Below are 22464 nucleotides of genomic sequence, written 5' to 3' on the forward strand. Positions count from 1 at the left end.
CTTCAGCACCCCCGCCCCAGCAATACAGCATTCTTTATATAAAGGAATTTCGCTTCTGCTAATCTGTTATAGTTTCTTATATGCAGCTACTGGGCCATCCTGACCTAGAACTTGGATTCATTTTGGCAGATCTCTCCTGGATCTCTATGATGAAGCAGGAGCAGATGTGGGTGGCTCCCCTTAGGAAACGCTGCAGTTCTTGACATAAGCCAGGTGTTTTCATATTCAAAGGACAAGTTCACACCTAGCAGAGTGTTTATTAGCAATCTTTACAACAAAACAGAAATTGTAAGAAGGCTTTCAAAGGGCTCAGTCATAGAAATCTCTGCACTCATGCTATCAAACTCCATGGTCCTTGATATGGCAGGAAACACCCTTCTTGAGCTGGCTGTCATACTTGAAAACTGAGATTATAATGTGTAGTACATTCCAGTGAGAGTTAGGGTCTGAATAGAGATTTCTCTTTTCCCTTCACTTGTTTTCTATTTTTTTTTTTTTTTACAACGTCGTGTTCTGCATAATGCGTACAAAAATGTGCTTTTTCAAGCCGGCCGTGGTGGAACATGCCTTTAATCCCAGCACTTGGGAGGTAGAGATTGGAGGATCACCGCGAGTTCGAGGCCACCCTGAGACTACATACATAGTGAATTTCAGGTCATCTTGGGCTTAAAACGAGACCCTACCTCAAAGAGCCAAGAGGAAAAAAAAATGTGCTTTTCGAAACATGTCTTAAAATTAGTGTTCACCGACAAAGTTCAGTAACCACGTTTCAAAAATCGAAAGTGAAATTAGCTGTTCCTAGTTCCTGTCGGTGACTAATCACTGGAGGCACCAGGTTTGGTATTTTCAGCAGGGTTTTTTCGGGTTTAAAGGACGATCCACCCCGACTTCTGAAGGAACCAGCTAGCGACCGCGACTGAGAGCTCGGGATCTCGGGGTAGTCGGAGGCTCCGGGCGGGGGGCCGCGACGTTGGGGTCTGGGGACTCCCGGAAGGGCGAGCCCGGGTGGCGGTGAGCGGGGCGCCCTGTCCCCGGCGGCGTCCCAGCCAGCGGCGGTCCCGGGCGGGGAGGCGCGCGGGGACCCGGGACACCGGGGCTCGGGGACACCGGGACACCAGGACGCACCAGTCGCGGCGCCCAGCAGGCGCCCTCGGCTTGCTCTGCGGCATCTGGGAAAAGGAAACTTAGAGTGGTTACTGTTTCCCCGCTTTTCTTGGAGTGTCTCCAGAGACAGTTCTCAGGAAAATGGATTTCTTAAGGAGATTATTCTCTCTTGCTAAGCCCAGAGTTTTGTAGCCGTGCTTTAATTTTCAGAATTGGCAAGGAGTTGCTAGAGGGAGACATTCAAAGGAGAGATTATTAAATATAAATGATAGGCCCCTGGCCTCAACTAAAACTCCTTTGTTGGGGACTCAAGAGACCAGTCTAAAAGTCAAAATGGAATCACCCATGCTAACGTCGGGTGCCACGAAAGCAAACAGTTGTTACCTGTCCCTACAAACCAGGAAAGAGTGAATATTGCCAGTTTCAATAAGCCAGCCAGTTTCATTCCGCTTGGCAATGGAGCTCCCCCTCTGTTTTAACTTCACAGAAAGTCGCTTGATGTCAACCATCTCCCAGGTGTTATCTGTCGCTGACTTGCAAAGGAAAGTAATGGTGACAGGAACATTTCTTTTTGTTGTTCCTGCTTTTTACAGCTTTCTTCTCTGTCTATAAACCCAACTTCTTAGCACATGAAAGCCCTTCTCCTCCTCCTCCCCTTTCTTCTTTCTTGTTTCCACATAGGATCTTCCTGTGTAGACTATGCTGCCCTTGAGCTTGAGATTCTCCTGAGTCCCACAGGTGCTCACTACCACACCTGGCCGAGCGCTTGCTGTATTTTATATAATGAAATGTTGTCTGAATTACAAAACACATACAACTAGGATCTTTTATTTCAAATTTAGGTAGTCTTGGTTTTGTTTGTTTGTTTGTTTTAGTTTACTTACTACAAAGGAAGGGTGGGAGACTGACAGAGAGAAAGGAAATTGAACCTGGGTCCATCTGACCACACTTATGACCGTACTTCTCAATCTGATACTTCTGTTTTTCTCTTTCACTTTAAAGACTGGATAATGCTGGATGTCCACACAGTACAGGATGATCTCCATATTTTACAGACAGCTGATTAGGGCTGGAGAGATGGCTTAGCAGTTGAGGTGCTTTCCTGTGACGCCTAGGGACCCAGGTTCAATTCCCCAGTACACATGTAACCCAGCTACACAAGGTGGCACATGCATCTGGAGTTCATTTGCAGTGGCTGGAGGCCCTTGGTGCACCCATTCTCTCTCTCTCTCTAAAAGAAAAAGAAAGAAAGAAAAACACAGCAGATTAGCACCTCCAGCTCATTGTGCCACCTTAACTCTCCCATGCGGTATAATCTAACATTTTCATGGATTCATGGTTGGACATCTTTGAGGGGTCATTATTCTGCCTACTACATGATTGCATGAAAGGAAAGAATTGCTATACATCCCACACACTGCAAAAGGGGAAAATATTCAGATGGCAAGTATGCTGAAGGCATTTTGGGGTTATTATGCAGTAGGTCATTTACGTTGGCAGCTTTTAATATGAGCTCTTAATTTTGGTGTTATAACAATAATAATTTTCAAAAATGATTTTTTTTTTGAGTTAGGAATCATGGAAGCTGATGAAGACAACAAAAAACCAGCTTGTAAAAAGTCCCAGCCAGATACAGAATTTATGAAAGATGAACAAAGTGAGGTAAAAAGGAAAATTACTAGGTATTATTAAGATGAGTTATGCCTACTACTTTATAGTAAAGCATGTTCTATATGTCTGTGTCCAATATCACCTTGAATTTGGGAGGCTATGAGGTTTCCAAGATTAGAAAAAAAATATTTCATTTATTTGACACAGAGAGAGAGAGAGAGAGAGAGAAAGAGAAAGAGAAAGAGGCAGATAGAAAGAATGGGCACACTAGAGCTTCTAGCCACTGCACATGAACTCCAGACACATGTGTCACCTTGTGCACTGATTTATGTGGGTACCAGGGAATCAAACCTAGGTTCTCAGGTTTTGCAAGCAAGCACTTTAAATACTAAGCCATCTTTGCTGCTCTGGCTTCCAAGATTTTTACTCTTGTTGCTATTCAGTCTTTGTAAGAAGAATCATGTGTCCATTGTTTTTCTAACAAAGCCTACATTAGCTGCTCTCTCACTTCCTCATGTCTAGGATTTGTACCTGGAAGTTGAGATTAGTTAGCATGATGTGATCAGACCCAAGAGGGAACCGGGGCCCCAGGTAACTTAATCTTGTTACCCAAGGCCATATGTTTGGCATGTTAAGACAGCTAGGTCTTATGGGAATCATGACTTAATTTTTTAATACTACCTTAGGATAATGTGTCCACAATTACGGTATAATTAAAAGTTATATCACAAACAGCTTAGTAGGGAATTAAAAGATCTGAGTCTCAGTCCTTGCTTGTCTTAATTACAAACCTTGCTGTGACTTTGGTCTATTGTAAAAGACAGTTTCCTTATTGATAGAATGGTGCTAGGAAATCTTGGTTGGGTTTAAAATACCTGGCAGGTGATGTTGTAAAGTATTTAACAATTACTATTGTAGGCATATTTATTCTGAGGCTGTCTAATGAGGGCATGTTTATTCTGATATTGCCTTGGCTTGAAATGGGGAGAATTTGCATCTTAATTAACGTAGAAAAAATAGTTCAAAGGCTGTTAATATTTTTGGATTTGATATCTTTTTAGGGATTAATTGATGAAATTAAAAGGGAAAATATGCAGTTAAATGAGGAGATCAAAAAACTTGAAGCTGAATTACAGGCAGACATCAGAGACTTCCAGGTATTCTAATTATTTTATATATCACATGTTTATGGACATGTAATCTTCAGGAAAAGCGATTTAATTGTACATGATCAAGTTTTAAAACATTATTGTCATTCATGGCACCACTGCTTGTAGCAGCCCCAAATGAAAAACTGCCCATATTCTTGCATAGTGGAGTGAATGGATAAATTTGTGTACATCCACACAATTAAATACTACACAGCAATTAGAACGAGCAACTGTGTACAACATGGATGAATGTCACAAACTTATCAACTCAAAAGAGACAGAGCAGGCTTTCCACCTGTTTCTGTAGAGAGAAAACAACAGCAGCATGTTCAGGTTACGGTAGCAGTTACCTTTGGAGGCAGTTGAGACCCTATGGTAACCCAGGAGGATTTCTGTGGTTCTACCTGTTGTCAAGGTGTTAGCATTATAAACGTTCTTCATGCACTGTATTTATGATAGTTTTTTCTATCATGGACACTATAGCAAAACTTATAAAATCACAACATTACTAAAAATTCCCTAAAAGTATTGCTTATTACAAATCACTTTTGGATCAAATATTTGGTCTTCTGAACAAGTCTATTTAGCTGGGTGGGGTGGTACACGCCTTATCCCAGCACTGAAGAGGTAGAGAGAAAGGAGGATTGCTATGAGTTCCAGGCCAGTCTGAGACTACATAGTGAATTCCAGGTTAGTCTGGGTTAGGGCAAGACCCTATCTTCAAAAACAAAACAAAACAAGCTCTTGTACAGATCCACTGTGTTTGAGAGGTCTAGAGCTTAAGCCGTAAATAAAAGCTCTTTGCCTTTGAAACAAACAAACAAACAAACAAAACAAAAACAACAACAAAAACCCAAGTCTATTTGTTATTATACTCATCCAATGTACTATAATAATTCAAATGAATGTCATCATTCAAAAAGGTGGATATATATTAACCGTCACTATTTAAAATCTTTGCTAATATTTTCTGTATTTGAATTAGACATACTTTTACCTTAGAAATATTTTAAATTATTTTAAAAACACAAAGAGGCAGAGAGAGAGAGAGAGAGAGAGAGAGGGAGAGGGAGGGAGGGAGAAAGAAAGTGGCATGCCAGGGCCCCTAGCTGCTACAAATTAACTCCAGACGCATGTGCCACCTTACACACCTGGCTCACATGAGTCCTGGGGAATGAAACGTGGTTCTTTAGCTTTGCAGGAAAGTGCCTTAACTGCTAAGCCAGCTCTCCAGTCTCCTTTCTTTCTTTTTTTTTTTTAATTTTTATTAGCATTTTCCATGATTATAAAAAAAATATCCCATGGTAATTCCCTCTCCCCACCCACACTTTCCCCTTTGTCTTTCTTCCCCCCCCCTCCCCCAAGGTAGGGTTTCGCTCTAGCTCAGGCTGACTTGGAATTCACTATGTAGTCTGAGGGTGGCCTCAAACTTATGGTGATCTTCCTACCTCTGCCTCCCAAGTGCTGGTATTAAAGGCATGGGCCACCACAACTGGTTTCCCTTTTTTTAATTAAAAAAATCATTTATCCATTTTGAGAGAGAGAGACTGAGAGACAGTTACATGGTCACTGAGGAATTGAACCTGGGTCCTTAGGCTTCACAGGCAAGTGCCTTAAATGCTCAGCCATCTCTCCAGCATCCCCACCTTGTTTGTTTTAAAGACCCCAGATTGTTAAAAACTTAAGACATGGTCACTTTTTGTTGTTTCACTGGAAGATAGCACAGTGAACATTGGGAGGGCAAGGCTGTATGCTTTTGAGGTGGATGACTTCTAGGAGAAGACTGTTATTGTCTGGTTATTTATCAGGCTGGGAGCAGATCAAAAGGCCCTTGGAAACCAGCCAGCTCAGAGGGTCCACTTACAGAGGACTCAAACTGGGATCCAGTTGGGCTTTCTCATTCTAACTGTAGGCCATACTTGGCTTCTGTGGGCATACTCCATGTTTCCACATGACTAGAATATGCTGTGCCTTTTCTCAGACTTCACCCATTGTTTTGACATTAACCTATGGTAATTAGAGTCCTACTGAAGTTGCATGGGGAGATAAAAATCACTGTGAGAGGAGCTCCAACGACCCGCTGAACACTTGTAATCTCTAAGCTAACATTTTATTTTGGTGCATAAAATAACCTTGAGACACAGAAATGTTAAATAACCATGGGAAATAGAAATGTGAATGCTTAGGTCATTTGTGTATTTATGCATAGTTGTATGTTTGTTAGTATAAATGGTTTTAAAAATGTTTTTATTTGTGAAACAGAGAGAATGGGGAGGTAGAGAGGGAGGCAAGGAGGGAAGGAGGGAAGGAAAGAGGAAGGGAAGGAAGAAAGACAGAGAGAGAGAGAGAGAAGAGGGAGCATATGGGCTTGCCAAGGTATCAAACTCTAGATACATGTGCCACTTTGTGCAGCTGGCTTTACATGAGTACTGGAGAATCAAACATAGGCTGACAAACATTGCAAAAAAGTGCGTTTAACTGGTGAGCTGTCTCCTCAGCTTCCTAAATGATTTTGAAAACATTATTTATTTGTTTGTGTGCATGTGGCACATGTGGAAGTCGAAGGACACCTCAAGATGGCTGTGCTAACCTTTGAGACCGTCTTTTGCTGCTGCAAACAAAGCGCCAGACTCCAAAGAACATCAGACTAGCTAGACTGTGTACTCTTTTTTTTTTTAAATTTTTTAAAAATTTTTTATTTATTTATTTGAGAGTGACAGACACAGAGAGAAAGACAGGTAGAGGGAGAGAGAGAGAATGGGTGCGCCAGGGCTTCCAGCCTCTGCAAATGAACTCCAGACACGTGCGCCCCCTTGTGCATCTGGCTAACGTGGGACCTGGGGAATCAAGCCCTGAGCCGGGATCCTTAGGCTTCACAGGCAAGTGCTTAACCGCTAAGCCATCTCTCCAGCCCTAGACTGTGTACTCTTAATTCTCCTGGTTCTGCCTCCCATTGTATAGGTTAAATGGGATCACAGATGCATGTACCACTTTGTATCTGGCTTTATGTGGGAGATGGTGAATTGAACCCAGACTGGTAGGCTTTGCTAGCAAATGCCTTTGAACTGCTGAACTATTTTTCCAGCCTCAGTCCAGGTGGTTTTATTTTATTTATTTATTTATTTTATTTTTTAAATATTTTTTTTTGGTTCATTTTTATTTAGTTGAGAGCGACAGAGAGAGAAAGAGGCAGATAGAGAGAATGGGCGCACCAGGGCCTCCAGCCGCTGCAAATGAACTCCAGACGCGTGCGCCCCCTTGTGCATCTGGCTAACGTGGGTCCTGGGGAATTGAGCCTTGAACTGGGGTCCTTAGGCTTCACAGGCAAGCGCTTAACTGCTAAGCCATCTCTCCAGCCCCCAAGTGGTTTTAAGTCATTAAGTATGAGCACTTAATTTTTAAAAATCAATTAAAAAGTTCTTATTTATTTATTTATTTATTTGAGAGAGAGAGAGAGAGAGAGAGAGAGAGAGAGAGAATAGGCAAGCCAGAGCCTCCTGCCACTGCAAATGAACTCCAGACACATGAGTCACTTTGTGCATGTGGCTTTATGTAGGCATAGGGGAATCAAACCTAGTCTGTCAGACTTTGCAAGCAAGCTCCTTTAACCACTGAGCCATCTCTTCAGCCCAGACCACTTAAATATTTTTATATTTTCATTTGTTTGGAGAGAAAGAGAGAGAGAGAGAAAGAGAGAGAATGAATGAGTATGGGTATGCCAGGACCTCTGGCTGCCGCAAACAAACTCCAGGTGTATGTGCCACTTTGTGTATCTAGCTTTATATGGGTAATGGGGAATTGAACTTGGGCTGGCAGGCTTTCCAAGCAATCACGTTTACCTGTTAGCCATCTCCCCAGCCCTCAGACCACTTAATTTTATCCTGCAGATTGTAATTCTTTCCTTTCCTTTTTTTTTTTTTTTAGTATGTGTGGTATGTTGGTGTGTGTGTGTGTGTGTGTGTGTGTGTGTGTTAGTAGGCATGTGTATGCCCTGTGTGTGCAGTGAAGAGTCCAAAGAAAGATGTTGGAAGTCCTGGTCTTTTGCTCCATCTTATTTCCCTGAGACAGTCTTTCATTGAACCTGGAGCTCACTGGGGCCCCCAGCAATCCTCCCGTCTCTGTCTCCCTTAGTGCTTGGCTTACAGGTATGGGCGGCCATACCTGTACTGGAGATTGAACTCAGAACCTCATACTTGCACACCTACCTGCTGAGCCATCTCTCTGGACTTGAGGATGCAATTATTTTTGATAGCCCTTGCCTCAGTATTTTATAACTTAAGTTGTGGGAAGGATTAAAAAGTTGATGGACAAGCTAGGCATGGTGATATGTCTGTGCCTATAATATTAGCATTGGAGAGGCTGAGGCAGGAGAATCCTGAGTTCAAGGCCAACCTGAACTACATAGTGAGATCCTGTCTAAGAAAGAAAAAGCCACTGAAAAACTTGTTGGCAGTTATTGGGGAAGATGGGATTTAATTTGTTTATTTTTAATTTTTTTTGGTTTCTCGAGGTAGGGTCTCACTCTAGCTTGGGCTGACCTGGAGTTCACTATGTAGTGTCAGGGTGGCCTCAAACTCACAGTGATCCTCCTACCTCTGCCTCCCAAGTGCTGGGATTAAAGGCATGAGCCACCATACCTGGCTGGAATTTATATTTAACAAATTGTATATCCTATAATTCTGTAGCTTTTCTTTTTGTATGCCATTATTTGGATTTGTTCTAAACATAATCATTGGGTGCTCAGCTCTATATTTCATACTTCCTTGCCATGAAGTTAAAAATAGTTTCTAATGAGTCCCTTATGAAAGATAGTGTATCATTGGCATGGTTATTTGAAAGGTACTTATCCACATGAATGGTGTAGGCTTTGGAATTAAGCACTTCAATATTGACCAGTTTAAACATTGGTTAGGAAAAGCGAGAGGATGGTACAATTTCATCTGTGAAATGACATTAAAGGATCAGCATTTCATTGCATTACTGAGTGCATGGGAAGAAGCAATTATTAGAGTTGTTAAATAAGACTAAGTCAATATCCCATGATGTTCTAAAGTCAGTGGAGAGTGAATTTCTGAATGACCATAATGTGGTATCATTGGAAAGACTTCAATGATCCTTGTCTTGATTTTAATCAAACATTTCTATTTGAATTAGATTAAAGAGAATGTCCCTGAAACAAAGATGAAATTCATATCAGTGGAGTATCCTGAGGATGACAGCCAGTTTCTTAATATCTCCTGTTCATTTCAAGTGAGCTCACAAATTCCTTATGAACTACAAAAAGGACAAGCTCTTATCACCTTTGAGAAAGAAGAAGGTATGGTTGATCTTAAAAATATAAGAGCATTGCTAGGTATGGTGGTGCACACCTTTAATCCCAGCACTTGGGAGGCAGAGGTAGGATGATTGCTGTGAGTTCAAGGCCAGCCCGAGATACTACATAGTGAATTGCAGGTCAGTCTGGACTAGAGTGAAACCCAATCTTGGAAGAAAAAAAAAAAAAAAAAAAGAAAGAAAGCATTTGGGCTTTCAAAGAGCTTTCAGAAATATTTGGCTATCACTTTTTTTACTTTGTATAGATATCATTTTTTATGAATCAATATATTTTTGCAAATGTTAGCATGTACAAAATCTATTTTGATCACACTCAACATCTGTGTCTTCTCTTGTCCTCCTTCCACTCTCACCAACTTTCTTTTTCCCAACTAGTCCCCTTTCTACTTTGATGTATTTATTTTTTGACTCACTGGGGATTGCTTGCATGGTATTTCTTCTTATCCTCATAGTGGCATTCTGAGGCAAATATGGTATTTCACTTTTGTAGATGAGAAAATTGATTCTCAAACATCAGGCATATAAGATGTTGTATGTGTATAATTTCATGCATATGATATGAAAGGATTAGTGTCTTTACTTACTCGGAAAGTGATAATCCTGTGACTAAAATTCAGGAGATGGGATGTCCAATGCCAGCCTCTTTCTACTCCACCTGATCCCTAAATGATAAGAGTGATAATGCTGTAAAGTACTAGAATGGGGCTGGAGAGGTGGCTTAGCGGTTAAGCACTTGCCTGTGAAGCCGAAGGACCCCAGTTTGAGGCTTGATTCCCCAGAACCCACATTAGCCAGATGCACAAGGGGGTGCACGCATCTGGAATTCATTTGCAGTGGCTGGTGGCCCTAGAGTGCCCATTCTCTGTCTCTGTCTCTCTCTCTGTCTGTTGCTCTCAAATAAACAAATAAAAATAAACAACAAAAAAATTTAAAGTACTAGAACGCGTCAGTTATCCAACTGTTCTGAGAGACATCATCTCACTGTATAGTTATACAACTCTATAAATAAGGTACAACAGGATTGTTGTTATTTGTATTTGATTAACAAGAAAAGATTTTGAGGATAAGTAAGTTATTTGGCAAAGGTACATGACCACTGAATGGGTTGAGCTTGGGAGTGGAAGGTTTGGGACAGGACCTGATGTTAGCAAGTCTGCCAAAGTGTGGGTCCCTGCTCAGGGCTTGGGTACCTTCATGAGAAGTATAACTTTGATGCCAGCTTTGTCTCTTCCTAGAAGCATGATTTGGGGTGAGTGCTTTGTGATCTCAGAATTTGATGACAGACTTTGGGGTAGACCCTATTTGTGGGCTACTTTGGGTATTAGGTGAGAAATGTACATAGACTCCTTAGAAGTGTCTGACATTAATAAGCACTGAACATTAGTTGTCATAATTACTATCTGTTAGAAATACTCTAGATAAGGAAACAAAAGCTTGAAGCAGAGCTTCCATTACCAAACTGCAGAGTGGAGAGCCAAACCCTTAGTGCCCATGCACTTCGTAGTGGACTGACCTTCCATGAGGGCAGGCCGCTGGCAGCCTGGCCTTTATTCTGCTACGGTGAAGTTATAGGATGGGCCTGGGTGGTTTTCAGGGCTGTTCTAGACTCTGTGACTATAACCCATGTCCTCTGACACCTGGTCAGCAATGCTAGCCTGAAAATAATGTTATAGCGTTTTCAGGTCAGTGTTTCCTCAAGCCTCATCTCAGTGTGGTTTTGTTTGCTCTGGGGCCACACCTACAGCTGAGGGGGAAGAGGATGCCAAGAGCCATGTTAGCAGTGGGCAGTGGAAACTGAGGTGTGACTGGGTACATGCCAGGAGGAATCCAGGAGCAATTTTCAGTTCCCTGGGAATGCTGGGATTAGGATTGTCTTTGAAAGAGACCTTGTCACCACTTTCACTCTTCACGGGGCTCCGAAATCCCAATGTCACCAGGCAGTGTTAGACTTAACATAAGTAAACAGGAGCTGGCTTTTGACTTGTCAGAGTCACAAAAGCTGAGACTCAAGCGGTCTCTTTCTGCTGCGGTGTCAGATCACCAGATGTTGGGGGTTTGGGGGGTCATCAGAGTATTACATCATTGATGTTTTCTGTTATTGTTGTCTGTTGCCATTAGCAAAAAAAAAAAAAAAGCATCCAATTCTGGAGTCCATTGTGGTACAATGAGTGTGCATTCCCACATGACAACGCCCTGCCTTCTAGCCCGGTTTCTCTGTCCCACCAGCTGTGGTTGCTCTCCGGTTGTCATAAACACATGCGAGATTTATAAGACAGGGAGTGAACATTTCTTATCTTCATGATAAGTTAGAATAATCATCTCCAAATGTTAACAACTGAAGTGTTATAAAGTCATACCACACGCTTAAGAAGAAATATCTGCCCACATACATTTTAAAGTCACATGCAGCTGCTCTTTGGACTACTAATTGTTTTTCTATAACTATATTTCTCCGTTTCTGTGGAGCAATAAGAAGACTTGACACCTTTGTGATTTGTGCAGCCAGTTTTTTTTTTTTTTTTTTTTTTTTTTTTTTTGAGGCAGGGTCTCCTTCTACTCCAGGATGACTTGGAACCCCTTTTGTTGTCCCCAAACTAGCCTCAAACTCACCGAGTTCCTCCTACCTCTGCCTCCTGAGTGAGGAGATTAAAAGCATGCCCCACCGCAAATGTGATGGTGACACCTGATGAAGGCAGCTAAATAAAATTCATTGTAAAAATGACATAGTCCTTCAAGAGTTTTCTGAGTTTACTCGACAGGGAAGAATTTCCAGGTGGGCTTTAATGTACTAGAGGAATTCTTTGATAATGCTGTCAATAGTGGAAAAGGAGGCATATGTGGTAGTTCCAAAATACTACATAACTCTATGAAGAGTTACTGGGCTTACGTGTTAAAAAATAAGAAGGTTGATTTTTTTGTTGTTGTTGTTTTATCGAGGTAAGGTCTCACTTTAGCTCAGGCTGACTTGGAAATCACTCTGCAGTCTCAGGGTGGCCTTGAACTCATGGCAATCCTCCTACCTCTGCCTCCCGAGTGCTGGGATTAAAGGCGTGCGCCACCACGCCCGGCTTTTTTTTTTTTTTTTTGAGGTAGGGTCTCACTCTAGCGCAGGCTGACCTGGAGCTCACACTGTAGTCCCAGGCTGGTGTAAAAGTCATAATGATCCTCTTACTTCTGCCTTCTGAGTGCTGGGATTAAAGCTGTGCATCGTTACACCTGGCTAAATTTTATTTTTTATTAATTAGAAACTTTGTTGTATGAACAAATCAGGTGTTGGTCCCGTTCTTCTCCCCTCCCCCCCAATTCCACTGAGGGCCCTCCTCAGTGAGGTCACTGGTATTCACCATGGGGTTATGAGTTATGACAGTAGCAGTCAGTCATTGTGGTCTTGGGCAGTGGCTCTGGATACTCCTTCCCACCCTGTGGCTCTTCCAATCTTTCCTTCCCCTCCTTTGCAATGTTCCCTGAGCCTTGGGGGAGATACTGTAAGTCTGCTTTAGTGTTGAGCTCTCAGCAGCTTCTGGATTTCTGCTTTGATACATTTTGAGCATCCTCAGTGTCTATCACCATCTCCTTGGAGCAGATTGTCAGGCCATGAGAGCAGCACTCTGCTTACCTGCCAGTTCCTCCGTGGTTCACCTGGACCCTGGTTGTAAGAGGTGGCTCCTCTCCTTCACAGGGAATCAGCTCTTTTCTTATAGTGTTGATGGATTTTGGTTCTACCTGGCTTTAACTGCCTTCTGTAAAAAAGAAAACAGGGCAGCATGGGCTAAAGGGGATAGCATAGTTAATTTAGAGTGAGTTTAATGGGTGTGGCCTCTCTTTTTGACCAAAGACGAGTGGGAGCTTCTCACTGGAGTCTATGAAGATTGTCTCTTAGGATTGAGACTTCGTGCCCAGTGCCAGCAATGAGTTCCTTCCCATTGAGCAGGCCTCTTATGTAGTCAGAAAGCCATTGATTACCCACAGAGCTGGGTGCACTCTTGCGCAGGTGTGTTCATCTTCTGGCTGGTTGCTTTTGTATTTAGCAGAATCCCCTGCTTGTTCACAGCACTGGTGGCCATTTTCTCCACCGGCTCATGTAGCACTTTCCAGCATTATGAGGGCTAGCCATTAGGAGCTGGCCTCATTCTGTTTTTTTGACCTGGAATTCACTATACAGTCTCAGGCTGGCCTCAAATTCATGGCAATCCTCCTACCTCTACCTCTCTACCTTCTGAGTGCCAACACACCCAGCTGAGTTGGCTTCCTTCTAAATTCCAGCACAGATTTCTCTCCCTCTCTCTGTAGTTTGTGTGGTGTGGTATTTGTGTATGCAGATGTTGGGTGCCCTCCTTTATTGATCATCTCTGTATTTTATATATATGTATTATATATATATATATTATGTGTATATATATATATATGTATTTTTTATATATATGGGTGTTTTGTTTTGTTTTTTGTCAATCTAACTGACCAGTGAACCCCAGTGATTTTTTTTCAGTATCTGCTTCCCATGGAACTGGGGTTACAGGGGTGCTGGAAAATCAAATTCAGGTGGTCTCAGGCACTCAGGTCCTTATGCTTGAGTAATGTGATGATTAATCTGTGACTGTCAACTTGACAAAATTTAGACTCACCATGGAAACAGATCCCTGGTCATGAATGTGAGAGTTTTTCTAGACTAGATTAGTTGAAGTAGGAGGATCCACCCTAACTGTGGGTGGCAGTATCCCATGGGCTGGGGCCCTGGAATGTGTAAAACAGAGACAGCTAGCTGAGCATTCAGCATTCATCTCTCTCTGTACCCTCTAAGCTGATGTGTAGGCTTCTTGTACCTGCCATGTTTCCTGGCCATGAGCGACTTTCACTCAAAACTACAAGCTAAAAATAGACCCCTTTGTTCATAAAGGTGTTTCTAGTAAAGAAAGTAATGAATACAAGAGGCCAGCACACTTCTCCACTGGCCATCACCCCAGTCCCGAGAGAGTCATCTCAAGATGAATTTAGAATGTGAGAGTTTCTACATTGCTGTTTTTGATGATATTTCATAACACTAATTTTATCCTACTTTGGTGTTAAGGCCATTGTCACTTGGACATCTCAAGAAAAGTGTTAGAATTAAATCTTTGGAATTAAAGAAAACTAAAAAGCCAGAATACTTTGTTCTTCAATGAAAAGTTTAAACATGTCTCAAAATATCAGGAATGGATACTTCTCAAATTCTCTTTCAGTTGCACAGAATGTGATAATGATGGAGAAGCACAATGTCCAGTTAGAGGATGTTATCGTTGAGCTTACTGCCAAGCCTGTGCCACTAGACTCAGGAGTGAGATTCCAGGTAAAAGCCGTTAAATCTTTTAATAAGTCTGCTGAGCACGTGCACTTTTGTCATCTGTATATGAAATGATTTCCCAGGTACATGTAGAAATCTCTAAAATGAAGATCAACGTTTCTGGAATTCCTGATGAACTGCCGGAAGAGCAGATGAGGGACAAGCTAGAACTGAGCTTTTGCAAATCCCGAAACGGCGGCGGAGAGGTGGAGAGTGTGGACTATGATAAGCCATCCGGGAGCGCTATCATCACGTTTGTGGAAGCAGGAGGTACTCACAAAATGCTCTGCCACTTCAGCGATTTTCTGTCATTTCTGAAACCATGCCTATGCATTTCTTTTATTTGAAATGTATTTGCATGATAATTAGGGAGTTTATTAACCATAAAAAGGCAGACTGTAGAAAATGACTTCAAGTGCTACCAAAGATGGTAACATTATTATAAGTAACAATTGCATGAAATCAGTGGACAAAGTCATGTATCAGGTGTGACACTAGATGTCTCTGCATCTTATCTCAACTCAGCCTCCTCACAGCTCTGGATGTAGGTAATACATCCATCTTATTGATGAAGACACTCAGGCTTAGGAAAGATGAGTAACTTTCCCGAGTCCACTCAAGGAGCATATGGCGGAACAACATAACTAGTTACTTAAAGCAGAGGGCTGGAGAAGCTGCTCGGTGGTTTAAGGTACTTACTTGCATAGCCTGCTGACCTGGGTTTCTATTCCCCATGAACCTATGTAAAGGCAGATGCTCAAAGTTGCTCACGAGTCTGGAGCTTCTTTATAGTGGCAAGTGGCCCTGATGCACCCATACTCTCTCTTTCAAATAAATAGATAATTTTATTTAAAAAATATACTGAAAATAACTATGTGCATTTAATACAATATAACTCATACATAATGCAGTATAAGTTATAAATTTAATAAAAATACAGGGCTGGAGAGATGGCTTAGTGGTTAAATGCTTGCCTGGGAAGCCTAAGGACCCAGGTTCAAGACTCGATTCCCCAGGACTCACGTTAGCCGGATGCACAAGGGTGTGGTGCGTCTGGAGTTCATTTGCAGTAGCTGGAGGCCCTGGCATGCCCATTCTCTCTCTCTCTCTCTCTCTCTCTCTCTGCCTCTCTCTTTCTCTGTCTGTTGCTCTGAAATAAATAAATTAAAAAATACATAGAACTATTTCTTTTATCTCACTTATTATTACTGACAAAAGGCTTAGGGAATTCAATGCAGGGAAAGTAGTGGGGGAGATTGGGAAGAAAAACTAGACATCTGTTTTCTTTTCAAGTATGAATGGACTTTTTTTTTTCTGGTTCTCTGAGGTAGGGTCTTGCTCTAGCCAAGGCTGATCTAGAATTCACTACATAGTCTCAGGCTGGTGAACTTGCAGCTGCAAATGAACTCTAGATGCATGTGCTACCTTGTGCATCTGGCTTTACATGGGTACTAGGGAACTGAACTTAGGTTGTTAGGCTTTGCAGGCAAGTGCCTTAACTGCTGAGCCATCTCTCCAGCCCTAAATGGACTTTTTCTTCTTTAAATATTTTTTTTCATTTTATTTATTTATTTATTTGAGAGTGACAGAGAGAGAGCAAGAAAGAGGCAGATAGATAGATAGATAGACAGACAGACAGATAGAGGAGAGAATGGGCACAACAGGGCTTCCAGCCACTGGAAATGAACTCCAGACACATGTGCCCCCTTGTGCATCTGGCTAACATGGGTCCTGGGGAATAGAGCCTTGAACCGGGATCCTTAGGCTTCACAGGCAAGTGCTTAACTGCTAAGCCATCTCTCCAGCCCCCTAACTGGACTTTTATCCAATCAATTTAGGGAGGTCTATTTATTCTCATGACTAAAATTATTGGATTTTGTACTTGCTTTTGTTAATATGTTTGAGTAATTCTCTCTCATTAATTTATTTCTAGAACTTTTCCTGAGCTTATATATAACAGGAATTTAATCACACAATTAAGAAACATTGGTTGACTATATTAATTTTATAATAAAGTAATGCATATTTTCTAAGTAACTGAAACAATACATGAGTATGTATTTAGGGCTGAAGAGATGGTTTGACAATTAAGCACACTTCCTGTGCAAGCATAAAGGCCTGAGAGACTGCTGGAGTTGGAGGGTGGACATAAACAGGTGGGCATGAGCATGCGTGCCCATAAGCCCAGCCCTGTGGGAAGCAAAGACTGGAAGCTCATTTGGGCTCACAGAGAAAACCAGCAAACTCTGGGATCAGTAACAGACTCTGGCTCAGGTAAGAATGGGCAGACCAACAAGTGAGCTACATCCCAGCTCTCATTTATATTTCTTTCTTTCTTTGTTTTTCGAGGTAGGGTCTTGCTCTAGCTCAGGCTGACTTGGAATTCACTATGTACTCTCAGGCTGGCCTCAAATTCACAGTGATCCTCCTACCTCTGCTTCCCTAGTACTGGGATTAAAAGTGTGCACGATCATACCCGGCTCAAATTTTATTTGTGTTTGGTCTTATATTCTTCAAAATTATGTACTCTGAAGTCATTCATCTAGACTCTAGAATTGCTTAGAAATTAATCACTCATTTCATTGTTTATTTTGGAAGTATCCTATTAGAATGAAATTTTAATTTTGATTAAAATGTTCATAATGAGCCGGGTATGGTGGCGCACGCCTTTAATCCTAGCATTCTGGAGGCAGAGGTAGGAGGATCGCTGTGAGTTTGAGGCCACCTTGAGACTACATAGTGAATTCTAGGTCAGCCTGGGCTAGATTGAGACCCTACCTCGAAAAACAAACAAAACAAAACAAAACAAAACAAAAAAGTTCATGATATTAATGAAGAACAATTTTTTGTTTACTTTTAGTTGCTGACAAGATTTTGAAAAAGAAAGACTACCCTCTCTATATAAATCAGAAGTGTTATAGAGTTTTTGTTTCTCCATATATAAAAAGACACTTGCAAAAGTACCAGGTAAAGTTGCCTCTGAGAGAGAGAATGTGTGTGTGTGTGTGTGTGTGTGTGTGTGTGTGTGTGTGTGTGTGGTGTGTATATGTGATGCTGTGTGTGTAGATGTACATGCCCCATGTGCACCTGTGTAGAGGCCAGAGTAGATTGCTGAATGCCTTCCTCTATTGTTTATCCATGGGTTTGCTTGAGACTGAATCACTGAATCGAGAACTGCCATTTCTGGTCAGACTGGCTGAGCAATCGCAGCTCCCCACAGGAGAGGGGTTATAGGTGTGTGTGACCATGCCTGGCTATTTTAATGGGAACCCAAACTCAGGCAGAATCAGGCCTTCTCAGGTTCTTGCCCTTGTGTGGCAAGTGCTCTTATATTCTGAGCCGTCTCCCCAGCCCCGTCTGTAAGCAAGCATTCTATCACTGAGCCATACGCCAGCCCTCCGTGCTCCTCCTGGGCTTGCTTTTATAGCCCCGCCTTGAACTCTGCCCTTTCTCTTCACTCTCCTCCGTGCTGCGATGACAAGTGGGTGCCACCTCACCTGTCTACACCTCACACTTTATTCCTCATTTGTTAAAATCCCCAACGTTTGTTTGGTCCTTCCTCTGGCCAAATCCTACATCTTACCACCTTTTAGACTAGCCTTTTTGTCTCTTGAGTTACCCCATCTCCTTTACTTTCATAATGCCATCATAGTAACATTTTTGAAACTCAGGTTTGATTGACAGTCCATAGTCTCTTGCTTGTATTGTCCCTGTGGCTTCCTGTGTCTCCTAACGTAACATCCCAAATACTAAATGGACTTTTGAATGTAAGGTTTTATAATTCACAGCTTTTGAAAGTTTTACTTATTTATTTTTTTCTTTCTTAGATGTTTTCAGGGGTGTCGAGGAGGACAGTGCTTCTGACTGGAATGGAAGACATTCAGATAGATGAAGAAATTGTGGAGGATTTTGTTAATATTCACTTCCAACGGAAGAAGAATGGAGGGGGAGAAGTAGATGTGGTCAAGTGCTCTCTAGATCAACCTTATGTAGCATATTTTGAAGAATAGGCCATATAAAAATTATAGTTATTGAACCCAACTCACTGCAAACATTGGCAAACATGAATATCCTTTTCCAGAAAAATAACTATTTTAATTCTTCAATTTCTACTTAGTCTTAGATGCAAAATATATTTCCAAGCTTTAAAATTCTTCTTTACCGCCAGCTCTGCTGCATGTTTACAGATGTGTAAGTGCACTGTGAGGAAAGTGTTCTGTTCAGAATTCCACGTGGATGGGCTCCATGACTGCCTAAGTTCACTTTAAGTGATCCAAATGTCCCACTGCCTCTGCTGGCTCACTTAGTCATAGGTTTACCAATTCTGTTTGGTCCCATGCCCAGTATTCCAGTTAACTTCGCAATGCTGGACTAACACCAGACTCAAAGCAGCCTATAGGAGAAAAGGGTTTATTTCAGACTTAAAAATTCTAGGGGAACACTATCAATGGAGAAGAAGCTGGCTCACTTCCATACATCTAGCAGACACCATCAAACAACTAGTAAACACCACAAAAATCATCGGAGCCCAAACTTCTCTCTACATAACTTGGGTGGGACTCAAGATCTTCCCCCAGTGTCAAGCCCCCTGTAGCAGGGATCTGCCTGCTAGGGATGAAAATTGTAAGCTTTTTTTTTTTTTTTTTTTTTTTTAGAGAGAGAAAGAGAGAGAGAGAGAGTGAGAGAGAGAGAGGATTGACATGCCAGGCCCTCCAGCCACTGCAGTTGAACTCCAGATGCATTTCCCCCTTGTGCACATGTGCAACCTCATGTCACTTTGTGCATCTGGCTTACATGGGACCTGGAGAGTTGAACATGAGTCCTTAGAATTCACAGGCAAGTGCTTCAACCACGAAGCCATCTTTCCAGTCCTGAAAACTCAATGTTAATAAAACACCAGAGCATATGGGGCTATACATTCAAGCAATCACATTCAAACTACTACACCCACCAATATAAAGGCTTGACACATAACTTTTTGAAATGCAGTTATATTTAGCAATTTATGATTTTACTAAGATTAAAGGACATCACAAGAAATTGTGTCTTTTTACATAGCTTTTTTTTTTTTTTTTTTTTTGAGGTAGGGTCTCACACTAACCCAGGCTGACTTGAAATTCACTATGTGGTCTTGAGCTCACAGAAATCCTCCTACCTCTGCCTCTCAAGCACTGGGGTTAAAAGTGGGTACCACCATGCCCAACACCTCAAAATATTTTTATTATTTGAGAGAGGAGAGAGAATGAATAAATGAATGAGAATCAACACATCAGGGCCTCTGACACTGGAAATGAACTGTAGCCACATGTGCTACTTTGTGTATCCGGCTTTACATGGGTCCTGGGGGATCAAACCCAGGTCATCAGGGTATGCAAGCAAGTGCCTTTAAATGCTAAGTCATCTCTCCAGTCACTCTGGTTAGTGTTCCTAAGCACAGGAAGGTGGTTTTGTATCTTGAGAATATAACTGTTAAATAAGCTTTTGGGTTTGGAATTGATGGTAGGAAGGAAGCAATATTAAATAAAGAAGGTACCTTAACATGGAGAAACATGGGAACTATATAGGTACATGTAGGTCTACCTCATTTTATTTGAAAATCTTTATACCCTTGTTTCATTGCAGATATTCTCAACTATATCCTTATGGTGGTTTGATTCAGGTGTCCCCCATAAACTTAGGTGTTATGAATGCTAGCTCCCCAGCTGATGGATATTTGGGAATTAATGCCTCCTGGAGGGAGTGTATCATTGGGGGCCGGCTTATGGGCTTTATAGCCAGTTTCCCCATGCCAGTGTTTGGCACACCCTCCTGTTGCTGTGGTCCACCTTATGTTGGCCAGGGGCTGATGTCCACCCTCTGCTCATGCCAGCGTTTTTCCCTGCCATCGTGGAGCTTCCCCTCAAGCCTGTAAGCCAAAATAAATCTCTTTTTCTCAGAAGCTCCTCTTAGTTGGGTGATTTCTACCAGCAATGCGAACCCGGACTGCAACATCTTTCATTGATAAACTGAGTGGATTCCAAATTTGGAAAGAAATTATGCTCACTACAGGGAACATACAATTAAAATTTCCATTTAGTATCACATGTGCACTGTCACTTTGGGCTCGGTTCTAAAGGTGGAATTGCTAACTCTAAGGATATGTTCGGTTTTGCATTTTTTACACTTTACTTTGATCATGTAAGAGTGAGAGGATATTTACATTTCCTTAGCCAACATGCATACATTACATTTTAAAAAATGGTTGAAGGTGCTTGCTTGTAAAGCCTGGATTCCATTCCCCAGTGCCTATGTAAAGTCAGATGCACAAAATAGAGAATGCAAGAGTTAATTTGCAGAGACAAGAAGCCCTGGGGGCTCCATTCTCATCCTCTCTCTCCTCCTCCCTCTCTGACTTTGCTTGGAAATAAATAAATATATTAAAAACCAAACAAAAATAATAAAAAAAAATGTCAAGAGAGGATGGAGTGATGGCTTAGTGGTTAAGGCTTTTGCCTGCAAAGTTGAAGGACCCGTGTTTGACTTTCCAGATCCCATGTAAGCCAGATGCACAAGGTAACACACACACTCAGGATTGCACATGTGCACTAGGTGGCCCAAGCATCTGCAGTTCGATTATGGTGGCTGGAGAGTCTTGCATGTCAATTCTCTCTCTCTTTTTTTGCTCCCACTCTCCCTATCTCACTTAAAAAAAAAAATAATAAAGGCCAGTCTGTTGGGCATGCTTAAAAAACGATCTATATCTATGTCTCTATCTATCAATCAATCAATCAGTCAATCAATCAAGAGAACAGGATAATAATTGCATTATTTCACCAATGCTTTATGTGAGCCAGGGAAAATTATTTGTGTGCTTGGGTTTGATGAAGAATGGGCCGCTGTGAGCAACGTGATTAGGCAGCCCCCCCGTGGTCCCTGACAATAGACTGGTGGGGGTTGGGTAGCCAGCAGAGGCTACGTTGTCTGGATTCTTCTCTGCTTAGTATCCCTTCCTCCTATGCATGGGCAGGCCCTGTGGGAACACGAGCAGGGGATAGGATAAGAGTGACATTTTTATGTGTCATAACTGGGTTTGGGGTAAGAGTGGTACAATTTCCACGACTGACCTTTGACAAGCGGAAGTCTGGTTTCTATGACTGGCTTAGGGGTAGAAAGGGGGCAGGAGATGTGTGGACCCAGGAAGGGGACAGAGGGATTGCTCTTTTCGGCCATTCCAGTGTCCATCACACCACTTAAAGTAGTCTGCATGATAACGTGCTACAGTTTGGGGGAATCGTGTTGAGTCTCCAATTTGAGGCTCAAATCCTTAGAAATGTTTGTACTTAAATACACTCATAGCAACACCTAACTTAAAGCAGTTTATTTGCGGGGGGAGGGGGGAGCAGGGGAAGCATATGAACGACAATGAGCGTGTCAGGGCCTCTTGCCACTGCAAATGAACTCCAGGCTCAAGCCTCACTACGTGCATCTGGCTTTACGTGGGTCTTGGGGATTTGAACCCCAGGCCGTGAAGCTTTGCAAGCAAGCGCTTTTAACCACTGAGCCATCTTTCCAGCCCCAACACTGATTATTTCTTTACATTCATGTTAACACTGGACATTATTTGCATTCCAATTTTGCTAATCTAACGGGAAAATGGTATAGAGTTATGATTTCAATTCGCATTTCTTTAGGTAAAAGTGGGATTGAGATTTTCGTATCATGTTCACCATCCTTTCTTCTCGCTCGGTTAGGTTTGACTTCCAGGCTTGTGCGCGGGTACCCGGGGTCGCAGACAGGCCCGGGCCCGGAGGTGGTCCGCGGAGGGGGAGACCCTGAGGGCTGCCCACCGAGCTCTCCGGGAGCGCCCCACTTTCTGTCGGGGTGCCCTCCCGCCTCTCTCTCTCGCTCGCTCGCTCCACCTCACTGAGCAAAGCTGCCCATCTTCCTGGGCACCGGGTGGGCCGGTCC

General features: G+C 42.3%; 1 protein-coding gene across 4 annotated transcripts; it reads left to right on the forward strand.

Annotated features, from left to right (window-relative positions):
- The first annotated feature begins 782 nt into the window (after window positions 1-782).
- Window positions 783-19123, forward strand: Nmi (N-myc and STAT interactor). Of its 4 annotated transcripts, none has more exons than XM_045147862.1 (8): window positions 783-835; window positions 2678-2766; window positions 3777-3872; window positions 9021-9183; window positions 14417-14523; window positions 14601-14787; window positions 17378-17484; window positions 18345-19123. In XM_045147862.1, exons 2-8 carry the CDS (start codon window positions 2683-2685, stop codon window positions 18525-18527), a joined length of 927 nt encoding a protein of 308 aa, XP_045003797.1. In that variant the 5' UTR covers window positions 783-835; window positions 2678-2682; the 3' UTR covers window positions 18528-19123. The 4 variants fall into 4 exon arrangements, with proteins under 4 accessions (XP_045003797.1, XP_045003798.1, XP_004651890.2 ...); XM_045147863.1 differs by having other exon boundaries at window positions 824-835; window positions 2674-2766; XM_004651833.2 differs by lacking the exon at window positions 783-835 and adding an exon at window positions 858-937.
- The last annotated feature ends 3341 nt before the right edge of the window (window positions 19124-22464 follow it).

Source organism: Jaculus jaculus, chromosome 4 (genome assembly GCF_020740685.1).
Source record: "Jaculus jaculus isolate mJacJac1 chromosome 4, mJacJac1.mat.Y.cur, whole genome shotgun sequence".
Classification (NCBI taxonomy): Eukaryota; Metazoa; Chordata; class Mammalia; order Rodentia; family Dipodidae; genus Jaculus; species Jaculus jaculus.

Excerpts from the sequence above, each read along its gene's own strand:
- Nmi (XM_045147862.1), top strand. The coding sequence starts at position 2,683 with ATGGAAGCTGATGAAGACAACAAAAAACCAGCTTGTAAAAAGTCCCAG. Across the intron at positions 3,873-9,020 it reads CAGACATCAGAGACTTCCAG|ATTAAAGAGAATGTCCCTGA; the intron begins GTATTCTAATTA and ends TATTTGAATTAG. Across the intron at positions 14,788-17,377 it reads CACGTTTGTGGAAGCAGGAG|TTGCTGACAAGATTTTGAAA; the intron begins GTACTCACAAAA and ends GTTTACTTTTAG.